The sequence below is a fragment of the Nipponia nippon genome, unplaced genomic scaffold (genome assembly GCF_047370975.1).
Source record: "Nipponia nippon isolate SJK-2023a ecotype South Korea unplaced genomic scaffold, ASM4737097v1 scaffold_44, whole genome shotgun sequence".
Lineage (NCBI taxonomy): Eukaryota > Metazoa > Chordata > Aves > Pelecaniformes > Threskiornithidae > Nipponia > Nipponia nippon.
In genome coordinates, this window is record NW_028262363.1 from 1,166,240 (window position 1) to 1,189,686 (window position 23,447).

General features: G+C 52.0%; 1 protein-coding gene across 1 annotated transcript in view; it reads right to left on the reverse strand.

Annotated features, from left to right (window-relative positions):
* Nucleotides 1-20,440, reverse strand: part of LOC148052811 (E3 ubiquitin-protein ligase rnf213-alpha-like) — a 32,223-nt gene extending 11,783 nt beyond the window's left edge. The window contains exons 1-24 of the mRNA XM_087778542.1: nucleotides 20,423-20,440; nucleotides 18,877-19,164; nucleotides 18,394-18,559; nucleotides 18,029-18,246; nucleotides 17,164-17,301; nucleotides 16,685-16,864; nucleotides 12,758-14,231; nucleotides 12,413-12,606; nucleotides 12,117-12,272; nucleotides 7,890-11,447; nucleotides 7,452-7,663; nucleotides 7,235-7,330; nucleotides 6,273-6,388; nucleotides 5,932-6,060; nucleotides 5,397-5,461; nucleotides 4,798-4,942; nucleotides 4,219-4,360; nucleotides 3,592-3,765; nucleotides 3,082-3,215; nucleotides 2,663-2,820; nucleotides 2,184-2,387; nucleotides 1,439-1,632; nucleotides 843-963; nucleotides 369-469 (exon numbers count right to left, since the gene is read on the reverse strand). Coding sequence (XP_087634668.1) covers nucleotides 369-469; nucleotides 843-963; nucleotides 1,439-1,632; nucleotides 2,184-2,387; nucleotides 2,663-2,820; nucleotides 3,082-3,215; nucleotides 3,592-3,765; nucleotides 4,219-4,360; nucleotides 4,798-4,942; nucleotides 5,397-5,461; nucleotides 5,932-6,060; nucleotides 6,273-6,388; nucleotides 7,235-7,330; nucleotides 7,452-7,663; nucleotides 7,890-11,447; nucleotides 12,117-12,272; nucleotides 12,413-12,606; nucleotides 12,758-14,231; nucleotides 16,685-16,864; nucleotides 17,164-17,301; nucleotides 18,029-18,246; nucleotides 18,394-18,559; nucleotides 18,877-19,164; nucleotides 20,423-20,440 — 8,381 coding nt within the window. The remainder of the gene's footprint in view (nucleotides 1-368; nucleotides 470-842; nucleotides 964-1,438; nucleotides 1,633-2,183; nucleotides 2,388-2,662; nucleotides 2,821-3,081; nucleotides 3,216-3,591; nucleotides 3,766-4,218; nucleotides 4,361-4,797; nucleotides 4,943-5,396; nucleotides 5,462-5,931; nucleotides 6,061-6,272; nucleotides 6,389-7,234; nucleotides 7,331-7,451; nucleotides 7,664-7,889; nucleotides 11,448-12,116; nucleotides 12,273-12,412; nucleotides 12,607-12,757; nucleotides 14,232-16,684; nucleotides 16,865-17,163; nucleotides 17,302-18,028; nucleotides 18,247-18,393; nucleotides 18,560-18,876; nucleotides 19,165-20,422) is intronic.
* Between the last annotated feature and the right edge of the window lie 3,007 nt (nucleotides 20,441-23,447).

The window sequence follows — 23,447 nt, forward strand, 5'->3', positions numbered from 1 at the left end:
GTCTAGCCTCAATGGTCAGTAGAGAACCAGGGTGACCCAGCACCGCTTGAAGACCTGGCAGCTTCTGAGCTGCGCGAGGACCAGCCCATCTCAGAGAGGTCCGTGGTGAGGATGGCTGGGTGAAGGGGATGGAGAGCCTGGGTGCTGAGGGGAGCTGGTTTCTTTGGCACCACACCTAAGACAAGTTCCTCCAGAGATGATTCAGCACCTCCAAGAGAGGCTCTCACCCCTTGGCGTCATCAGTGTGGCCTCCCTTTGGCCCAAAGAGGTTCCCCCCTAGCGCTGACGTATTTCCCCCACCCTTTACAAATATCGCATCGATGGAGAAGGACCCGAAAGGCAACTTTTTTTCCCCAGCTCGGACTTACACCAGGTACACAACATCGGCATTCTCGTTGCATTTCTTCAGCACTTTCGTCACCAAATCAAAAGTCCTCTCCGGCTCAAATCCTGGCGTCGCGTAGAGGCGCTGCAAAAGACAAACACGCGGTGCAAGTTCAGCAGCAAGATCTCTCTGGTACGCGGAGGACGAACGTTACGGGATGTCAGTGCTGCAGGGGCACAGATTTTAACAGCAGAATTAAGCAGATGCAGGTATGCATGGCTCTGCGTGGACCTCTGAGGGTAAGCGACCCGGATTGACCCTTTAAAGTCTCTAGGAAGCCTTCCTTGATTCCAGATCCTCATTTTGGATTCTGAATCCAAAGAGCGTTTGTCTCTTGGATGGTGTTTCCAGCCTTTTCCCATGGCTAAGCCCTCCCTACAGCTGGGACCAGAGGTCTCCTGGAGGAGAAGAGCCCTCCCAAGCTTCACGGCCATGAGCTGCTCCAGCAAACACCTACATTCCAGAGGAAGATGAACTGCTTCACCACAAGCCTCAGGAGTTTCTCCTCTATTTCTGTCTCGTTGTGCAGCAGGTGGTCAATCAACATGTAGACGATGTTGGTGCAGGTCCAGCGATGTCTGCAAAACACCAACCCCGAAGGATGCCGATTAGGTCGGACCAGAGACCTCCTGCGGTCCCTTCCCACCAGTATTTCTGTGACTCGTCCCAGCTGGCGTGTGGTCACTTGAGGACACAAGACCTTCAGAGACAGCATTAGAGGGAGAAAGATATGGCACGGTCCTGTCTGCGCTGCTTGTTTCGACAAACCCTGGGCCAGACTGACACTGCCAGCCCGTTTCTGGGTGTTGTCTCTGGAGAGACCTACAAATTCCACCAGAACTAAGCAATTTGATGGTGGTGAAACATCCACCACTTTTTTTTGGAGCCACTTTGCCACCGTGTTTGTGATAAGGAGGAAGGACCAGGAAGGAGTGGAGAGTTGGAGGACTTGTGACGCCGGCTCCCCAAGAGGAGGGTGGCTTCAGTTCACCTGACCCTCAGGCGTCAAGACATTTGCTTGCGCTCCCGTCAACAGAGAGTGACTGAACTTACAACATACTGTCCAGGAGTTTCTTCTTCTCCTGGTAGAACCGAAGCTGGTAGTTGTCCTGACTGATCCACTCCACCCAGGGCTTAATGGACTTGACGCTTTTGAGCCACGCTACGCAGGCATCGAAGGGCAAAAGTGCGTTTTCGGAGGGCTGCACTTTCTTCAGGAGAATGTTCAAGGCGTCAAGAGTGACAAACTGCAATGACATTTGCAAAGAGAGAGAAGAAGAGTCTAGGTAAAGACCTGACCTCGCTGGTGGGTGGCACGGAGGGAAGGGATACCGCATGAGTAGGTGCTGGCATAGCTTTTAGAGTAGTTGACAGGGCTAAATTAGAAGGAAATGGACTTCTATGGGTGAAGTTCTGGCGTCTGTAAGCGAGGAAGGGCTTTAATGAGCCTAACCGCGCCTTGGAGAAAGAAGGATCTTGGAGTCACCATGGGGAGTTCTCTAAAAACCTTAGCTTGCTGCTGTAAGCCATAAGCATCTTAGGAGGGATGCGGACATCTCCACGCGGACGTGGCAAGCGAAGGAGCTGGAGCCCGCCACCGAAGCGCGACACGACGAATCCCGCCCGCCTCTAGGGTCAAAGTGTCCAAGGGGACGTCGACACGATACCCGGAGTGACGCAAACACAAGGATGCCTTCCTCGTTACATAGCATGCAATTAAACGATGGAAGTTGTGAAGACCATGACGTTCAAATGCCGTAGGAGAAGGGTTAGAGGGCAAACACAGCTCTTTGCTCACCATTTCTGGGGGGTTCGTCTCATACATTGCCTGCAGCTCCCTTATGACAGCGTCGTTGCTTTTCGCTATGTCAGCAAAGAGCTGATAATCGTCTCGGAGGTAGAAATATTCCATGTGAAGCCAAATTGGGGAAAAGCCTATCTCCCCCCTACCCACGGAGGAGCAGAGTCGCTCTGCGCTGGCTACGAAAACTTTTGAGAGAATCTGCAGGCAAAATAAAAAGTGTTATTTCTGCTCAAAGCAAAGAGCAACGGGACTAAGGTGGGACGCTTAGCATTGCTGTGGTATCCCGTATGAGGTTTCCTCATCAAAAACAGTTCTTAGGGTGGAATTAAGACAAGATGTCCATAAGAGTTGAGGAGTAGCCCCAGAGAAGCCCAAGGGAGGGCTTGTCAAATCATCAGATTTGGCCAGGAAGGCTAGGACTAGGGCCAAAGCCAACGCCAGTGGAAGCCGCTGCTCTACCCAACCCTACTCACCTCGTAGACGGAGAGATCTTGTCCAGGAAAAGCCATCCTGAGGAAGTCGCTGGCGTAATAGCGTAGCAGGTCTGGATTGCTGCCGTCTGGCATCAAGACGTTCTTGACGAAGGTTTGGTAGAATTCGGCCGCTTCCTCCGTTGGCTTCTTGGGCTGGTCTAGAAGGGAGAGCAAAGAGAGTTATGGCCACTTAGTGGAAAACGGGAGCTCCTCGTTAGGACTGAGGTGGACACGTGGCCAAGTGCGAGGCCACGGGTGGAGGGGCACAATGCAGGAGGAGATATAATGCAGAAGAGACGCACAACACGGTTCTGGGTCATTCGAGCGAGGAACACAGCCCCCGTGGTTCCTCCTACTAAAAGATGGGGATTTTTGGCGGCTTTGCTGGGTCAAAGCTCCCCTGGAAAGTCTGATGTTACCTTTCATGTGATAGACTTTCTCCCATATGTCATCCAGGTAGGCTTTCAAAACCCAACTGAATGGGAACTGGCAGAAGAGGGAGGTGTTGGGGTCTTCGGTCATTGATAACACGGGAATCTTAGCGTCCGCCGCCCTTCAATTCAAACAGCACAGAAAGAAGCGTTAAATTGTGCAACAGACCATAGGTGGCCAGAGATGGACCACCTCAGAGAAGTTCCCGACTCCCGCTGACGCGTCTTCTCTTTCAAAGAGTTCAGAAACCTGGGGAGAAATTTGGTAGGAAAGTCAGGAACAGGGAAAACTGGGCAAGAGCGGGGAAGGAGCCAATTTTGCTGACAGCTTAAAACAACGGGCAAGTTTTGGTGCCAGTGGCGTGACACCCAAGGCCTTCCATGGCTTCGGTTATAAACATCGGCACCTCGAGCATGAGCTACGGTGTCACTACAAACACCGGCTTTTACTCTCCTAAGGAAAACCCCCTCGCTGTGCATTTACCCCCCGCCTCTTACTTCATGGTGTATTTAATTTTTAGGAATGTTTCTTCTTGGAACATCTGGAGCCACAGTTCTGCGAGCGGAGAGCCTGGGGAGATGTGATCCAGGTTGTTGTTGGCATCCACCACGGCGAGAATTTGGGCAAAGATGTTCGCCACAAGGTCTTCCAGGTGCTTCCAGAGCGCTTGCCTGAAAAAGGAGATGACACGGCTCGTTACATTGCGTCCCTGCTTCCCACCAAGAAACCCTCCTCTGCCCAGGGGACGGCGTCGGTCTTGAAGACCCACAAGTCAACCAAAGCAACCCAACCGCTTCTGCAGATGCCAAATGTGGCCAGCCAGGCTTGACACTAAGCGTCCTTGTCGATCTCACCGTCAACCGACGCTGTTTGCTTCCAGAAAAGCCCTTCCGAAAGAAGCTTCCTCAAAATCAACGGTGCTCGTAATTTATTTTTTGCTTTTGAGACTGACTATGACCTTTCAGCAAGCCCCTGCCTTGTTCTAGGCTGATAAAAGACGCGTATTTAGACATTTCTGGGCTGTCACGTCTTGGTCTTTAAGCAAGGTGCCTCATACTTCACGCAGAGCGGTTTTAGGAACAGGATTGCTCGACGTTAGGCAGGCGGCCCGCAGCCAGTGCTACCTGAACGATGTGTCTTCCAGGATGAAATCGGTAGAGAGCGCCCTGCGGAAAATCCATCCCCTTGGCTCTTGGATGGGCTTCTCTCGTTCTTGTAGGAGGCAACAAATTCTCTTCTTCAGGATGGTCATAAAGGGGCTGGAAACTAAGCACAAAACAGCGCTGGTTAAAACCCTCCTGGTGCTCGTCTCCAAGTGGGAGACTCCGTCAAAAACCTGCAAGGGATTTTGGTTGCCACCGTCTTCCACTCAAAAATCATACCACCTCATTTTTTTTTAATTAGCCCTACGCAGAAATCAACTTCCGTTGGCAAGTGGCTTCTGTCGGGGATCACCTACCAAGGTCTGCAGCAAAGCTTTGTGGTTTAGATCAGAGGTTCTGATCGTGAACACGAGGGGCTGCGCACGGAGGTGAAGGAGGCCCCACGCAAACCTCCTCCTCTGTCCCTTGGGTACTTCCCCACCCGCCTTGGCTTTGAGGGGCACCAGAACCGGTTCTTAACCTCTCCGTTGTCTCCTTCTTGCCATCCAGCTTGCAACGCGCAAGAAGGAGCCACTTCTAGTGCTCTCTACTCGCACGTACCGCTGCTCTGAGTGTGGAAAAGCAAGTTGTGCAGGATCTTGATCCTCTCCGTTGGACGCTGGCTGTTGTCCTTCTTGTCCTCCAGCTGGATCACAGCCTTCTGGATGCTCCCTTTGATCATCGCGTCCACGTTGAGGACCTGCGGCTGGAAAAGACTGGGGGTCAGTTGGTTGCGCGACGCTTCTTTGCTCTCATTTGCCTGGGGACGCTTGTCCTGGGACGTCGATTCATCTTCTCCAGAACTCAGCGCAGTGGGCGCTGAGGTCTGTACCCATCTCAGCGTCCCAACAAACCCTGGTTCAGTCAGTCCCCGGGGCGTGGAGGGCTGCCGATGTCCCTGGTAAGGGACACTGCTTTGGTGACGGTGACAAAAGGCTCCTGGTCTTGTCCCAGTCGCTCGCAGGTGGGCTGGGAGACCACCACCCCACTTCACCCTCACCATGTGACCCAGGAAGACCTGCAGCTATTCTTCCCTGTGACAAGGTACCAGCCCAAGCAAGGACCTTCAAAAGCAGACCCCGAAAGCCTGGTGATACCCAAGGCATTTCTCGTACAATGACAAGCAAGGAAAATGAGGAGAAAAAAAGAAAAAATCATACATTTTCCTCTGGGTAAAGACCAGACTCGGCGAGGCTTCCCAGGGCAGCAGAATCCTCTGGAGAAACTGAAATCACAATCAACCCCACGACTCAGCTGTAAAAAGCCCCAGCGAGAGGCACTTCCATCCCCAGGAGGTGGCGGGAGTGCCCTGACGCTCAAGAGGGAGAAATAAAGCAGCACTGGGGTGGAAGCCCCCCAGCTGCTCGGTATCAGCTTCTTGATGACAGGAGACCCTCAGGCTTGGGGAGCAACTGGCTGGACACCTCTGAGGAAGAACGTGGATTCAAGGAGCCACCCAGAGTTGGCTTGCAGGGATGGATCAAACCATTTCTGCCCCGTGTGCCCATCAGGAGGCAAAGGCTGCGTCGCTATGAAGGTCTCGGAAGCAGCAAGCACTCCTGGGACCCACAGCTCGGGACCTGCTCGATGCAGGTGCGTTCTTATCCACAGGTGGGACACCGGAGGATGGGGCAGGGGGTTTCTGGAAGGGACAGCGGTGGGGAGGCGGTGAGTTTATGGTGGGAGACTTCTCACCTGTTGGGAGATGCTGCAGGGAGCTGCTCGTGAAAATCTCGGCAATGGTCATTTTGGAGAGCTGGCCGAGATTGGCCTTAAAGTTCTCTGGGGGCATCAGGTCGTCCAAGTGGATGGACTTCCACTGGCCTGGAGAGGCAAGAAGATGGCTCAGTCCCTCTGCTCTCTTCTGGTGCGTCGGCCGTTTGGAAAACCAGTGGGCTTGGCTGCTCGGATTTACCAGCCAGCCAGGGCAGGAAGACAGCGAGAGATGGAAGATCCACCACTTCACGTCTTCTCTGCACGTCTTCATCTTCCCCTCCCACTCTTTTCCCGACCCAAAGTAGCGAGCGTAACCTTACCGCTGTCAAAAGCCAGGTAGCTGCACCCTCCCAGCACCCGCGGGACTTTAGTGATCAGCACGACGTGCAGCAGATGGGGGCTGGCCGACCTCCTCCGCTCGTCTGTGAGGCAGTACCTGGAAGCACCACCAGAAGGTCAGAGCTGGTTGCTTCCAGACTCGTTTGACCGACCTCTCCAAGCAACGACTGCATCCCCTCCCTCCGCGAGCCCTTCCAGGGGTTAATCTCCCCGCCAAAGGGCGCAGCCATCGGAATCTGCTTTCTTGGGTGGATGGCACCCCAAGGAGACAGACTTTCTGGCCGTTGTTGGTACAACCTGCTACAGCCCCAGGGGCAAACGAGACAACAGAGCCCAGGGCACAGCCCGGTTCAAGTCTTAAGCGGGGAGAAAAGGCCGAAAGGCAGCACAGGTGTCTGAGAAGTATGTTGTGCCGGGAAGAAGGAAGAAAGAAAGGGGGAAGAAAGGGGCAAGAAGTGGGGAGGAAGGGGGGAAGACAGGAGGGAGGAGGAGGGAGGAGGAGGGAGGAGGAGGGAGGAGGAGGAGGAAGGAGGAGGGGGAGGAGGGAAGAGGAGGGGGGAGGAGAGAGGAGGAGGGAAGAGGAGGAGGAGGGAGGAAGAGGAGGGAGGAGGACGGAGGAAGACAATGAAGGACGACAAAGGACGAAGGACAACGAAGGATGGATGACAACGAAGGACGGACGATAACAAAGGACGGACGATAACAAAGGACGGACGATAACAAAGGACGGACGATAACAAAGGACGGACGATAACAAAGGACGGACGATAACAAAGGACGGATGACAACGAAGGACGGATGACAACGAAGGACGGATGACAACGAAGGACGGATGACAACGAAGGACGGATGACAACGAAGGACGGATGACAACGAAGGACGGATGACAACGAAGGACGGATGGCGGAGGAGGAAGGAGAAGGGACGAAGGAAGGCTGCTTACTTGGCACAGGCCAGGAGTCTTTTGCTGCTCTGTGGCTCATCGAAATGAAACTGAACGAGGAGCAGTCTCACTTCTTGCGGCTCTCTGAAGAAACTCCTACAAGGAAACCGCCTCTTGAACGCTTTCTCCTAGAAAGGTCTCACCCCAGCCCACCGCGAAGCACGGTGAGAAGTGGAAATCCCCTGCGAGGTTAAAGGAAAGAAATATCAGAGCCCACCTGAGGTCCTGGCGGAAAGCGTGCTCGGTGTCAAACTGGCTTAGGAAGAGGCAGTGGATTGTGTCCGGGAGATTGAGCGCCTTCCTCAGCGCTTCCAAATCCTTCTGGTTTAGCAGCCTGGCATGGGTGGAAACCTGCGGGAAAAGGGAAATCGGAACGGGTTGTCCTGCTGCCTCAAAGAGGTGGGATCCTCCAGGGCATCTCCGTTGGTGCTATCTACAGGCAACTGGAAGGTGCCTTGAGTATCTCAGCCTGAGCCAGAGCTGAGCAGATCCCACCTGCCTCCCGAGGAAGGGCAGTCTACCCTGCCTGCAGATGACCACGGAGGCAAAGAGGGTGGACATAAGCCCATCGTTGTCCTGGCGAGATCACGGAGCCACCGTGCTCGCTTGGGAAACAAACAGCACCCTTGGGTGCTCTAGAGCCAAGCACAAGTACCTGCAAGCACAGCCCGGTGGTGCTCCCCTTCTGCTGGTTCATCGTCTCACGCAAGAGGCTGGTCAGGCTGTTGTGCTTCTGCTCGATGAAATACAGGTCCTGGATCTGCTCAGCATCCTCCAGAGTGGAGTATTTCAGGCGTAGGATGGAGTCAGGAGTGGCGCACTCCACCAGTTTGCTCGTGGCAGCGGAGAGGACCTGTTCTCCGTAGGGATCGTGGCCTCCGCAGTGGATGTGCTGGGAGCTCTCCAGCACGATGGCGGCGGAGGTGTCGTCACTGAAGCCGATGAAGACATCGTGTTCCTTGGGACCCAGCTCGTGGGACCAGTCCCTGCACAAATCGGGGTTCTCCATGTGGACGAACCGACTGGCCCATCTCTCCAGGTCCCGCTTCAGGTCTTTCTGTTGCCAGCTGAGGATGGTGTTCATGTCCAAGCAATGCTTCTCCAGACGGCTCAGCAGCGGGGTGGGGAACTGCGTGTAGACCACTTTCTTCTCCTCTATAACAATCAGCCGGAATTCCTCCTTCACGCGGCTCTTCACCCTATGAGTGCCGAGGCCCAGGTCGACGTAATAATTGTCCCCCAGGGTGACGAAGCACTGATTGAGGGTATCGTAAAGACTCTCGTAAAGGTTCTGTATGTTGAGGAGGACCACGGGCCTGCCTATCTCCATGCAAATTTTCACCCTGTTCACAGAGCGGCACACCTGGGAATAATCCTGGTCCCGTGGGAAACCGGAGCCAAAGATGATGTCACAGTTGCCGGTGTCTATAAGCCGCAGCATCTGGATGATCTGAAAGGCGGCGTTGTTGGTCGTCAGCAGCAGGAGGTAACGAGATATGAATCCCGCTTGCTGTTTGCCCATGTTTTCCTCCAGCAGACGGATGCAGCTGGTTGCCATGTCATAGGGAAGACGCACCTCGCTGGTGCAGTTACGGAAGATTTCCAGAGGACAGATGTCTCTGGAGCCTCCAAAGTTTCTCTGAATGGCCTTTACGAGGAGCTCCTCTTGAGAACAGTGCTTCGTGTCCTGCGTGTAGGACACAATCATTTTGATCAAGCTGTAGAAGTCGCGAAGCCCAAAGAACTCCGTTTTCTGTGTTTTCAACACGTTGCAGTAGAAGTTTGCCAGAACGGGGAACAAATGCTTGATTCTTTCAGCGTGAGGTTGGCCGGCACAGATGCCTTCGGCGGTCTTCACCAGATCTTCCTTGCTAGGTTCAGTCCGAAGGATGAGGAGGCCCCTGTTCATTTTGGCAGGGTCCAAGGCCCAGTTGGAGATGCCCACAAAGCCAACTTTCTTGTAAGCCTCCGGATTCTTGTCATCAACGCATCCATCCTCCAGAAGAGGATGCAGCGTCTTCAACGGCATATCGGGCGAGTCTTCTGCGAGACCGATCTCATCCAGCAGGACCACGGATGCAAACTCGTTCAGGTTCTTGCCCTTCTGGAACTGGGCGCATTGTCGGAAAGTGGAGATGATGCCTTCTGGTTTTGAATGGGGGCTGCACTGGAAGGAGACCAGCTGGACCTCTTTGAATTTTTTGAACAACGGCCTTTCGGACAACGCGCCTTTCATGGCATTCACAGCGATGGTTTTGGATAGGGATTTAGAACTTCCCGGCTTCCCAACCAGAAAGAGCGGCACCCGGAGGTCCATGCAGACAACCATCATGAAGATGTTCTCCATCAGAGCGTTGTTGCAGGCTATCGCCTTACCAATGGAGAGGTTATCAAGGACCACCTCTTGGCACAACTCAATCTCTTGCTGTAGCCAGGACGCAGGGACCGAGAAGCATCTTGCAACCTCCTCCAGGTACTCGTGGCGGCTCTCCAGAGACAGGTAATAGCAGACCCCTACCGAGAGGACCAAAGCCCTTTGCTCATCGTTTAAGGTCGGTTCCTCTTCCTCCTGACGCTTCCTCTTCTCATCAACCTTGCGGAAAAGCAGGTCTCTCAAGTTGTAAAACCAGAGCACTATTTTCATGCAGCGGTCTATATCCCGGAGGCTGGCGACTCTGCATTCGTCCTTCCTCTCTCTCAGGAACTTCTGGGAGGCTGAAATGACGTTGGTGAAGACATCCAGGTTTCCCGCGGGGATCTTGCTCCCCACAGTGGACTTCACGATCTCCTTGATGTACAGGCTTTGCGTCTTCTCATTCAGCTCCCCAAAATCCCAGACCAGAGGCAATAAACTGGGAGGAAGGGGCTGCACCCGGTACACCAACTGCCGCAAAGGAATGTAACCCAGCTTCTCCGGGGTGTCTTCGCTCCGGACGCGGTAGCCCAGGCCAGCTTTCTCCAGTTTCTCGATGGTGTCCTTGGTGTGCCTTTTGTAAGGGTTGCAAGCGGCCACCACTTTTAAGCGGTTGGTGGAAATCCGCTGTCCGTTGACGCTGTGGTCACACAGCACTTCTTTGATCGCAAAGATGGCCTCTGAGGTGTTGGCTTCGTCGAAGAAGAGCACCGTGTCTATGTCGTGCTCTTCTTCGTTGGCGCGTGCCAGCTCTACGGCCTGCCTTACCTTCTCCTGGATGGTCTTGGAGGTGGTGCCGCCGTGAACACGCACCAGCATCATATTCTGACATTCCCTGCCTGCCCTTTGCAGGCTGCACATGAACTGCACCAGCTTCGTCTTCCCGCAACCGGTTTCACCCATGACGATCACAGGGATCCCGCACTGGAACCGCAGGTGAATAGCCAACATCTTTATGGTGTTGTCCAGAGTCAGCTGGTACGAAGCATCTGGATCTTGGCATTCCACACCGAAGACTCTGCAGAGGGCCTCCAACTGCTCGGTTCTGGATAAGGTTTCAAATTTCTTATTGAAAGGAACATCTTGGAGCAGCAAGGTCCTGTATAAATTCCTGCTCATAACCGCCTTCTCCAAAACAGCCTGGGAATAAGCATCGATCGCGTCGAAGTTCTGGTTGATGTGGAAACCCAAGAACTCCATGGAACCATCCTCAGCGTGGAAGACAATATAGGGGTGAGACTCCTGCTCCCACTTGCGTCTGAGCTGGTACTCTCTCAAAACACTGTCCATCTCCTTCGACTCCTCGCTCGGCACGCTTTCATCGGACATGTTGAGGGAAGGCATGGCAAAGTCCTTGGACATGGCGATCATGAACTTGATGACGAATGTTTTGAAGCCGCGGAACTGATCTCCAACCACCTCACTGCAGAAGACCGATTTCTCGCACTTTTGTAGCTGGAAGTTCAAGAAGTGCGTGAAGTTGCTGAGCTCGGTCCAGGAGGGGTTGCTTCTCCCGCAGAACTCCATCAAGCACGCCAGGCATTCTCTCTCTGTCCCTTCGATCTTGCTAGGGACAAAAGTGAAACCGTCAAGGTTTTCCTTCCGTTCATATCTGCTGAGGTATTGGTAGGACCTTTGGAAAACTTCACTTTTTAGCTTGTCCCGGTCAAACCATTCCTCCCTCAGTTCCGCAGGAGGGACAGAGCTGGGATCTTCCAGCAAGTCGAGCACCCGCAGCGGCGATACACACTCCACGGTAGGAAAAAGATCCAGAAATTCTTCTTCCATTTCAATGGACATCTAAAAGCGAGAGGACACAAATCACCGTGAGGAGCATTCTCCAACCTCCCGCATTTCCCTACATCACCAACCCCCCTTTTTTTATTTCCCCCTGGTCACAAATGGTTCAGCAAGCTGGGAAAAAAGGGAGAAACGCCAAGATGTCTCCAAGCCTTCCTGTGGATTGAAATCCCTATAACCATTAAAGTCTGTCTTGCCCGGCGTCCTGTCTTGGGTTGGGTGATCTTGTTACCTTCTCCTACGCTTTCTCCTGTTCCACCAAATCCTTTTGGAGATGGAGGGACCTGAACTCAGCCAATATTCAAGGTGTGGTGAGGAACCACAGATGGATGATCAACCGCTGGTGAATCTGGGGTGCATTTCACGCCTTCAGGAACTCTAAAGCAGGGCTGAGCTGCAAATTGGCTTTAAAAACATGCGTGAGGTTCCAGTTACAGCAAAACTGGGATGAAAAAAACTCCCCTTTTCCACCAAAACTCAGTGCAGGGCCTGGTGTTTCACTTTGAGGAGAGACACGTTTGGCCTGGTTGCTTCTATGTAGGTGAGATGTTGACCCACGGGAGAGGCAGACCCTAAATTGTGCATCGCTCCGGCGGAGATCAGAGCTTAGCAGATTGACTACGCTCAGCCTTAACGGTTCCTCCACCCAAGCGCAGACCCCCAAAATACCTCTCGCTTCTTCGTACTGCTAACGCCTCTCCCTTTTGCCAGGTATTCAATCAAGTAAAGATGAGAGGGTTGGCACTTCCAGACCAAGCCGTCGGGACTCTGGATGTGCCGCAGGATGCACAGGTCAATCAGCAGCCGGTAGAGACCCTTCGATACCTGGCAGGGCAAAAAAACCCCAAATTAACCAAATTAAAATCGCTGCTCTGCTTGGGCTGGGTTTGAGTTTCCACCTCCTTCTCTCCCTCCCTGGGTCTTCTGTGTTTCACCACCTCTTCTTGTCCACTTGAAGCACTCACCACTGGAGACACATCGATGTGGAAGATGCAGGGCTGAATTTCGGTCGAGGATTCCTTGATGGAGAGGAGCTCCTCCACAAAGAACTGGAAATCGATGTCCGACTCCATCAGCCTAATGGTTTTGTGAAGGGGTAGTGTGCCACCCAGCTGGGCACGGACCTTTCTGACGGTGGTGTCCACAAAGAGAGACTTCCCTAAGGAGCAGATGAGATGGGCATCAATCATCTACTCTTCCACACTTGCATGCGACCCAAACCAAGGAAATCTCTCCCCAAAAGCCCGGTGTGCCACCTTGCCTCCTTGGTTTGAGGTACAGCTCAGAATACGACTCCCCAAAACACTTACCCATTCCCGCTCGCTCCGAAAAGACGAACTTCACGTTCTGCTGATGGGGCTCTTTGAAGGCTTGAGCGACGGGGGCTGTCCCGCTCGGCACTTGGAGATGCATCTTCAGGTAGGTCTGGATTTCTGTCTTGGAGTAGCAGGGGAACGTCACCTTGTAGGCATCAAAGGCCGTGATAACATAGGAGTTGTGAGCTTTGGCATTGCAGAAGATGATGAATCTGTAGTTGGGGGTGCTGGAAGATTGCACCAGGCGGAAGAAGTGGGACTCGAGTTGTTTGGAAACTTTATAAACTAATTTATCAGCACCCAGCAAACAATAGATCTTCTGGTCTTGGGAAGCTGGGGAAAGAGCTCTCCTGACAAGCAGCTCCACCTCCTCCTCCTCCGTGTCGGGCGTACACACCAGGACCTCGTCGTACGACGGGAGAGGTGCCGTCTCAGTGTGCCGGTAGACGAATAACACGTTGGGTAACATTTCCTCTTCCTTACACATGACCAGAAGAGGTTTCCCCGCTTCAAAACCTACGGGTAAACTTCTCTCAACGCGCGTGCTTTCTAGAGCGGCCAAGTGCTTCAGCGTTTCCCCAAAAACATCCAAGCCTATGTATTTATCGGACACCAGGCCAGCGAATTTCTTACAGTAGGCATCCCAGAGCAGATTCACCTTGTCGTAAATAGACGGCAGACTCTCGAAGGAGGCGGCCAACTCATCGTGCGCCAGGGTGCTGAAGGAAACCTGGTCAACATCTCTGTTCGTGGTTTTAAATTTCCGTCTCTTCTGCAGGAAGCTTTCTCTCGTCTCCTCGTACAACTTGCTGAGCTCTTCAACCAACTCCTTGTCGTCGCCCTGCTCGAAGGCGAAATCCATGAGCATCTGCTCCGTGATGGGTGAGCTGGACAGGCAGCTCTGCAAGGCGGCCTTTGCCACCGACTCATCGTAGCCCGATTCGGCCAAGCTTTTGATGAACTGGGGAAAATGAATGATGTAGTCGTTCCAGGTAACCGATTCCTCGTCTGCTGCCGCCGCCGTATTCACGGAGTCCATAGGAGTCATCAGCGCGTCCCCCAGGGCTTTTTTGATATCTTCTTCTTTGATGTCATGCTTGATGACGGAAAGCATGATGAGCACCTGCGGCTCTGTGATGCCCTTCTGGACTCTGGCCAGCTGGCTGCATAAGTAGAAGAGCTGGTGTGCAGTGAACAGGTTGAGATGAGGGTAGGTGTGCCTTTGGGTCTCCAGGTACTTCTTCCACTCTGCCAAGCAACGCTCCATCGCTTTAGAGAGGCTGTCCAGCTCCTCCAGGAGGGGTCTTGTGCTCTGAACAAGGATCCCAGCGATCCCAAACTCCGTGTAGACTTTCACACGTTGCTGGGGGTTGCAGTAGATGTCGGCCTTCCAGTTGATGAAGAGGATGTTGCCGACGCTGAGAAGCTTCAGGTACAACTTTCCAACTGTTTCGACTCTTTCCAATATCTGTAACGAGCCAAAGAGACAACAGGGAACCAGCTCACGTACTGCAGCGTGCTCTCAACAGCTTCCAAACACCCCTCGGGTCACGCTTTCCTCCTGAGATCCGTAGAGCTCAGTTGTGGGCTCCCCAGTACAAGCGAGACATGGACGTGATGGAGAGAGTCCAGGGAAGATGACGAAGGGATTGGAGCATCTGGCTGCGTGGCCGGTGCCATGCTCAAGGTTTGGGCTTCTACGATCATGGATCTACCTTTGAGAAGAGGGGTCTACCCTTGAGAAGCTGGATCTACCCTTGAGAAGCCAGGTCTACCTTTGAGAAGACAGATTTAGCCTTGAGAAGCCCGGTCTACCCTTGAGAAGCTCGGTCTACCCTTGAGAAGCCCGGTCTACCCTTGAGAAGCCCGGTCTACCCTTGAGAAGCCCGGTCTACCCTTGAGAAGCCAAGACTACCTTTGAGAAGCTGGGTGTACCCTTGAGAAGCCGGGTCTACTCTTGAGAAATCCAGTCTACCCTTGAGAAGTCCAGTCTACCTTTGAGAAGCTGGATCTATCCTTGAGAAGCCAGGTCTACCTTTGAGAAGACAGATTTAGCCTTGAGAAGCTGGGTCTACCTTTGAGAAGCCCGGTCTACCCTTGAGAAGTCCAGTCTACCCTTGAGAAGCTGGGTCTGCCTTTGAGATGCCAGGTCTATCTTTGAGAAGCCGGGTCTACCTTTGAGAAGACAGATCTACCCTTGAGAAGCTGGGTCTACCTTTGAGAAGCTGGGTCTGTTGGGGAATGATGGGATTCACCTGACCAACTGGGGCAAGAAGGTCTTCACCAAGAAGCTGTCCAGACTTAAGGAGAGCTTTAAACTGGACTTAACAGGGGAGGGGGCTGGAGTTTTGAGCAGCAGAGATCATGCCCTGGTGGGATTCATGCTCTCGAGGGATATGGGCCAGGCGAAGAGTAGAGTCGGGACCCTGAATTTTAGGAGAGCAAGGTTTCAGTTGCTTCAGGAATTAGTAGAGTTTGGCAAGGGACGTGAAGAATAAGAAGGGCTTCTACGGGTACGTGGGCCAGAAAAAGAAGATGAAAGAAAATGTACGGCCCTGGTAAATAAGACAGGAGCGCTCTGACATGGAGAAGACTGAGCTATTCCATTTTTTGCCTCCGTTTTCAATGGTAATCGCTCTTCCCACATCTCTCAAGTCCCTGAACCTCACGGCAGAGGCTGGAGTCCCTCCCATTGTAGGAGATCAGGTACAGGGCCACCTGGGGAACCTGAATATACTTAAGTCCATTGGACTCTGCTCCGCTCTGGTAAGACCCCACCTGGAGCACTGCACCCAGCTCTGAGGACTTCAGCACAAGAATATGAGCCAGCAGCGTGCCCAGGTGGCCAAGAGGGCCAGTGGCATCCTGGCTTGTATCAGGAACAGTGTGGCCAGCAGGAATAGGGCAGGGATCGTCCCCCTGTGCTGGGCACTGGGGAGGCCGCCCCTCGAATGCTGTGCTCGGCGCTGGGCCCCTCACCCCAAGGCGGCCATGGAGGGGCTGGAGCGTGGCCAGAGCAGGGCAGCGAGGCTGGAGCAGGGGCTGGAGCCCAAGGCTGGGGAGGAGCGGCTGGGGGAGCTGGGGGGGCTCAGCCTGGAGAAGAGGAGGCTGAGGGGAGCCCTCATCGCTCTCTGCAACCGCCTGAAAGGAGGCTGGAGCCAGGGGGGTCGGGCTCTTCTCCCCAGTAACAAGCGATGGGACGAGAGGGAACGGCCTCAAGCTGCGCCAGGGCAGCTTTGGGTTGGATATTAGGAAAAACTTCTTCCCCGAAAGGGCTGTCAGGCCCTGGCCCAGGCTGCCCAGGGCAGGGGCTGAGTCCCCATCCCTGGGGTATCTAAAAGCCGGGGAGATGTGGTGCTGGGGGCCATGGCTTAGTGGTGGACCTGGCAGCGCTGGGTTAATGGCTGGACTCGATGATCTTCAAGGTCTTTTCCAACCTAAACGATTCCACGATTCTAAGAAAGACATGGAGCTGTTAGAGCGGGTCCAGAAGAGGGACACCAGGATGGTCAGAGGGCTGGACCAGCTCTGCTGTGAAGAAAGGCTGAGAGAGTTGGGGTTGTTCAGCTGGAGAGGCTCTGGGGAGACCTTCGTGCGCCCGTTCTATGCATGAAGGGGGCTTATGAGAAAGATGGAGAGAGACCTTTCACCCAGGCTTGTAGTGACAGGACAAGGGACAACAGTGTCCCTCCACGGTGAAGTATGAAAGGTCTTGGGAGGGCTGGTGGGCACCACAAGTGAAGAGCAAGGCTTAGGCAAGCAAATCCCACTCCTGTAGCTTGGGAAGTGGGCGTCATCCTACAGCAACACCTCTGCTCCCAAAAGGCCAGAACTGCAAGTCATGGATGAGTCTCCCGAAAATAATTCCAGCAAAATCCCAAGCCCAACGGCCGCCGTTTTTCGGGCTGCGCTGTGACTTACCTCCAAGAAACGGTTTGCCTCCTCTCTGCCCTGCTCAACCTTGGTGGCGATCAGCATAAGCTTGTTCTGGAGCTCCGTGAGCTGCGACAAACTGTATGACTTGGCCTTCTGGTCTGCTGGAGATGTGCTCTCCTCGCCGTCATTCAGCAGCCGCAACGAGACGCAGTCCTCAAGCGTAGCCTGGATAGCAGAGAAGACAACCAACATCACCACGTGGCCTTTTACGGAGCTTTGAGTTGAAATGCTGCACATCGGGATGCTACGTGTCGCGTACCACCTCCTCTGGAGGAAAGAAAAGCCTGTTTTCCACTGAAAATACTCAAGGTTGAAGAGAAAATTGGTGGTACTAGTTGCAAACCCAACTGGAGATCTATTGGCAACCTGGCATGCTCATCGGAGGTTGATTTCAAGAAAGATCTTTTCTCCCAATGACATTAAAAAATAGAACCGGACAAGAAACAGTCTTGGAGACCCTTTACCTTGAATTTCGGAGGTGCCGAGATGGTAAAAATCCCATTCCTGTTGATGTTTCTGGCTTGAGAGATCGCAGAACGCTTCACCGAGCCGTGGGAGTCGTGAACCAGCTGTATCCACGCTCTGTGGTCACAGGAATCTTTCTGCAAAAGCAGAACCAAAGGGAAACCCAGTAACCAGCTGGAAGGACGCTGAGCACCACTCCCCCACCCCAGAGCTGATGCAGGTGGGGTTTCTGTGACCATTTCTTCTGAGGATGGGGTTTCCCAGGGCTTCTGAGGAGATGCAGCCCCGGAGCTGGGCCTTTCCTAACAGCCCAGAGCGTCAGCACATGGTGAAGCTCTTGTTCTCTGCTCTGGTTTTGGTGGGGAGCAGAGCGTAAGGCTCAGTGACAGCCTGGGGCACAACCACAAGGGATCCTGTTAAACAGAAGACAAGCTTTTCTATCCAGTTCTGCAAGAGGTTCTGGAGTCTTCCAGCCTTGGAGATGCTCAAAACCCAATCGGACATGGCCGTGAGCTACCTGCCCCACCTGACCCCATTTTAAGCAGGGGATTTAGCCTAGACGATCTCCAGAGGTCCCTTCCAACCTCAACTATTCTGTGATCCTAATTTGTAGACTCCAGAACTCGTTTCCTCCTATTCACCCCCACCTCCTGGGCCTCCTCCAGTTGCCCACACGCATCTGTAAGGTCGTTTGAGATGTTCCACCAGGCTTCCACTCCAAAAAGAGCACGGCCTTTGCCCAGGTCCTGCCAGGCCCACGAGGATGGGAAACCATCTTAAATGGCATCAGACCCCTACACGTGAGCAACGTGGCCTCCCAGCAAGCGTCCAAGCGACTCTTGGACGTGGGACTTGAAGACTCACCAGCTTCTTGGGAAGCTCAGTGTCTTTCGCGATGGCTCCAGTGATGGAAGACAGAGCTTCAGAGAACCGGTCGAATCCATCTGTGGGACTCAGGTCTAATATGATGGGCGCAGAAGCAGTCATGGCATCACGGAAGGAACTCACTCTGTCGATATCCGTATCGTTTTCACCTGCGGAAATCGATGCCAGCTCCACAAATACAGGGATTTCCGTCTTGTCTGGGGGGAAAAAATGAAGAAAAAAGAAAAAGAAGAGAGACAGTTGAGGAATTTCTCTGCTCTGATTCAGGTAGCGCTGTGTTGTATGCGGGGAGCGACAAGGACTAAGTGGTCGCCCTCTGCTGCTGTATCTTCCTTCCAGCCCACCTTTTATTATGGTCTTGATCCAGGAGGTAAAACCTTTCCTTGCACATTCCAGAAGTTCCCTCAAAAAGGCCAAGACTCCCTGGGGAATGTCACTCAAACTTTTTTGCACCTTCATTAAGTCTTGGGTCATAAAGTCGAGTCGCTTCTTCTTGAATTCCTCCTCTTCCTGGAAAAAAAAAAAAAGAAACAAAGCCCAGTAGGCGTCTGTTGGGATGAGAAGGAAAGCAGCTCCGTTCTGTCTCCTCCTCCCCCAACAAGATGAGATCTTGGCCTCAAACCCAAGCCTGCTCTTGAATTCAGCCTCCATGATGCATAGGAAGAGGCAACTGGAAGTAATTCCTTCAGTCCATCGCTCAAGTCTTGTTGAGGAGGAGCCTGACGGGATTTAATCAGAAGCTGCCACCTGTGGCCTTCCACATATCGACTTGTCTACCTGCGTTTCCCAAGAGCACCCGACACGATGCCCACGCATCTCCTACGTACGTATTTCGCCAGGTCGCTGAGAGTCTGGAAGTCCCCCTTCAGCTGAAGCACTTGTCTCAGAGCATCGATCATCTTGGCAGCGTTCACCACTTTCGAGAGGGTCAGGGAGTTTTCAATCCTCTCCACCGCTCCCGCGATCCAGTGAGCTTCTCCGCCCCTTGGCCTTTCGCTGTCCTCCATGATTTTAAACTCCTCCAGGAGCTGATCCTTGTCTCCCAGCACCTTCTCAAACTGGCTCTGCACGGTCCCAAGGGTGATGGAGAAGTCTTGGAGGGACAGGTAGGTTTTCTGAAAGTCAGCGATAGCTGGCTTATAAATTTTTTCTTAAACATCTTCTACGGACGAAACTTGATCTTTGGGTGTTGTGGCTGTGGTTTGCTCTGCTCTCGTCTTTGGTAGGGCTATTTTTAAATCCTTGGGGTAACACTGTCCAGGTCAGTTGGGTTTTTCGTCCTGTATCAGGGTTTTTTCCCATTCAAAGGGAAATAAACTGCAGCTTTTTGGAGCCGAGGTAAGGCAAAAGAATGCATCCTTGAAACCTAATACAGTAAACCATTCATAGGTTTCCTTTAAACCAGTCAGCAGAGGATATGGGTTTGCCACTACTGGATACAAATCTTCAACTATTTGATTTATTGCCCACAAATCTTGCACCAATTGATAAGTTTTGCCGTCAGGCCTTTTGACAGGCAGAATGGGAGTGTTCTGTTCTGAAGAGCATTCAATTAATAGTCCAAATTTTATAAACTCTTCTATAATACTTTTTACCCCTCACCTATCTTCCAATTTCAAGGGGTATTGCTTTATCTTAACAGGTTGTGCCCCTTCTTTGAGTTTAACAACAACCAGTTCAGCATTTTTAGCCTTTCCAGGTATTCCTGAGGCCCACGCTCCTGCGTATACCTGGTCTTTTATTTCTTGTGTAATTTCTTCTTCTCTAATTTGGGGTTCAGTAAGAACCAAACTTAATATTTCAATGTGATTTTCATCTGGTATTTTAAATTAATTTCCCCATTTCTAAATTTTATTTCGGCATTTAGTTGTTCTAATAGGTCTCTCCCCAGTAATGGTCTAGGAGCCTCAGGCAGGTAGAGAAATTTGTGAATCCCCACACTCTTCCCAATTCTAAATTGTAATGGTCTCAAGAAAAAAGCTTTTTCAACCTGCCCAGTTGCTCCCACAACATGAACATTTTGTTTACTTAGAGGTAACAAGGTTTGATTCAATACAGAGAGTGTGGCTAACGGAGCCACTATCTCCTTTCCCAGTTTCCTTCTGTCCTCCCCCTCCCCATTCCGATATACTCTCCACGCTTCCTCCAGCAACTTTTCTAAATTCCTTATATCTGGTTCCCTAAGTTTCTGAAGTTTCTTTCCGATATCATTAGTGGATTGTCCCAGAAACAGAGATACCAGCTGCTGTGTGGCAGCTTCTGACTCTGGTTCCATAGTAGTAAATCTTCTCACAGCAGCCCGTAAGCGATCTAAAAGCTCCGTGGGCGTTTCAGTCTGCCCCTGCTTGACAGCATACAGAGCCGACCAGTTACCTGCCTTTGGGATCGCATGTTCTATTCCAAATTTGATCCAGGTTCGGTATCGTTGCAACAAATGGTACTGAGCTGGATCATTAGGGTCCCAACCCGGGTCCCTGGAGGGCACAGGATCTTCAGCTGTGCCCTGTAAAACTCGTCCTTCAGTCTGTGTTTCTACAGGAGCTCGGGCTGCCTTTAATACAAGCTGCTTCTCGGTTTCAGTCCTAGCATCTAGCATAAAAGATCCACATCTTTCCAATCCGGGTCCAAATTCTTAGTAATCCACTCAAGCCTTTTCGCAGCCCCACTTGGGTCCTCCCTGTACGCCGTAACTCATCCTTCCACTTATCCACATCATCCATCTGGAAAGGCACTTTTCTTCCGCCTTTCTGGGTTTCTCTTTCACCTTCCAACACCTCTGTCCAATACTACATGCTGAACAACATCGCTTCAACTTCCCGAACTCTTTCTGATTTTCCTTTTCCAAAGCCAACACCATGGGATCTTGGGGATCAAAATTAAAACCGCAATCTCTCTCCCACTCAAGGTAATTTCGGAGGGTGAAAAACATATCTGCATACATAACTTCGTCCCATTTTCCCTCCCTCCTTAAAAGTAACAGGAGTTGCAGCAAGGTATTGTACTTCAGAGTCCCATTCACAGGCCACTTTTCTTCATCATCTAATTTATACAATGGCCATCACTGATTACAATACTCAATTAGAGTTTTCTTATTCACATGTCCCCCAGGAGAACCCCCTACGTCCTTCCAGTGATATAAAATACAACCTAAGGGGCTTTTCTTTGGTATCTCTTTACTTTGTTGTAACCCTCCCATTTTATTGGTCCCAGTTCTCTCCTGTATTCCTGCAGCATCTTAACACTTAGTTCCACAGTCCACACTTTACCACTTAGAGGGTTACAGAATCACTGGTTAACATCCATACAACCTTTTTCTCTCGCTTCGTCTGTCTCCGGCCGTTTCCCTCGCGGGACAAGGAAACCGCGGATCAGGACTCCGCACTCGCTTCGTCCCAAGAGTACGTCTCATTCCCACACGCACAGGACGGTATAGACACTTTTGACAACAAAACGCTCACATACCAATACAATGAACAAAAATCCTAAAAGCAAACACAGAGCAGCTACTCGTCCTTATAACGTGCCAAACACAATCCCAAAATCAAATAACCGAGTTCCAAAGCCAAGATCCAATATACCCAAATGCAAAAGTCCAAATAACCACCAAATGAGCACCAAAGTGCTCCCAAATGAGCACCAAAGTGCCCCCAAATGAGCACCAAAGTGCTCCCAAGGGTGTACCTTTAAGGCGCTAGCAGCCTGGTATACTCCACCAAGCGTGAACCACTCATGGCTTACAGGGGTTTCCGACAAATGACTAGTCCCAAACCAAATTTAAGAAAGAATACCTTTTTCCGAAGATGGTCCTTGTCTGCTCCCGCAGTGATCCGATTGAGGCAAGGAGTCCCTCCGGAAATTTTCCGGGGGTACCCTAGGGAATCCCGTTCTCAACGGGTCCTGTAGCCGAACAGAGACGATCCCATCTGGGTCACCAAAACTGATACAAAAATTCACGGGTGCTTCTCCTCACCGTCCGAATCTCCCCAAGGGAGAAACGGAGCATTCAGAGAGGCCCTGAAATGAAACTCAATAGCAACGACGTTACTATTAAGCAGGTATCCTTTATTGCAGCGCTGGGCAGCGCTGGGCAGCACTGGGGATTCTCCACCAGAAGTGCTCCAACGAGTTGATGAATTTTAGAAAATACATACTATACAATCATACATATTCATAGGATTTCCAGGAATTTGTTTACATAAACATGAGATTTCCAGGAACTTATTAGCATATGTAAATATGCGATTCACATGCGCAGTCATCTCTCATGGTGGTCTTCAAGTGGTCTTTGGGGGTCTTCAGATGAAGGCCTGTAGTCTTCTTCACTGTCCTCGCTGATTGACCCTTGCTTCTGCGCAAACTCAGTCCTAGGATCATGTAAACGTTGTCCTTCAAGGCTGTTGTTGCCATTCCTCTGTTTCTTCCTGTCTTCATGCTTCCGTGCATCTGTTCACCCAAGGCCAAGTTGTCTGTAATGAGATTATCCCGGAGCCTCCCTTATCTTATAACTGTTCTTCTAGCTACTCCCTAAATCACATCAAACTGTAAGGTATTCACAACACCCTTAAATCACACCAGGGAGTCTTCTCAGCTAATTAAGTGACTAAGGTATTTGCAACACCTTTTTGCTCTTGTGGTTTTTAACCCTTTCAGACCTGCTGGCCATGCTTCTTTTGATGCAACCCAGGATACGGTTGGCTTTCTGGGCTGTGAGAGCACATTGCCAGGTCATATCTACCTTTTCGTCTATCAGTACCCCCAAGTCCTTCTCGGCAGGGCTGCACTCAATCCCTGCATTCCCCAGCCTGTACTGATCAGGATAGTGACTTCTGAGGTCACTCTTGGATAACAGGCCAGGAGGGCACCCATGGAATGCGTATCTTGTCGTGAGGTCTCTACCGCCTGAGTAGCTGCTAGGCCAGGAGCAGGCTTGAGTCTGTGCTTATGAGGTCACTCCTGCCTGAGGAGCTAGGAGGCCAGGAGCAGGCCTATGGATTGTGTAAGTGCTGGTGACATCACTGGTGCCTGAGGAGATGATAGGCCAGGAGCTGGCACATGGCATGTGAAGGCCTTTGTGATGTCAGTGGTGCCTGAGTAGCTGGTAGGCCCGGAGAAACATGTCTTGTGTTGGATATTTTGAGGTCACAGGTGCCTGAGAAGCTGGTAGGCCAGGCATAGGCACCTGTCTTGTGTAGGTGTTTGCAAGGTCATTTGTGACCGATGAGCTGATGGGCCAGGAAGAGGCCCCTGGGTTGTGCAAGTGTTTGTGAAGTCACTGCTGCCCTGGTAGCTGATAGGCCAGGAGCAGGGCCACAGGTGGTGTAGGTTGCTGTGGTGTCACTGGTGCCTGAGGAGCTGATAGGTTAGGAGCAGAACAATGGCTTGTGTAGCTGTTTGTGTA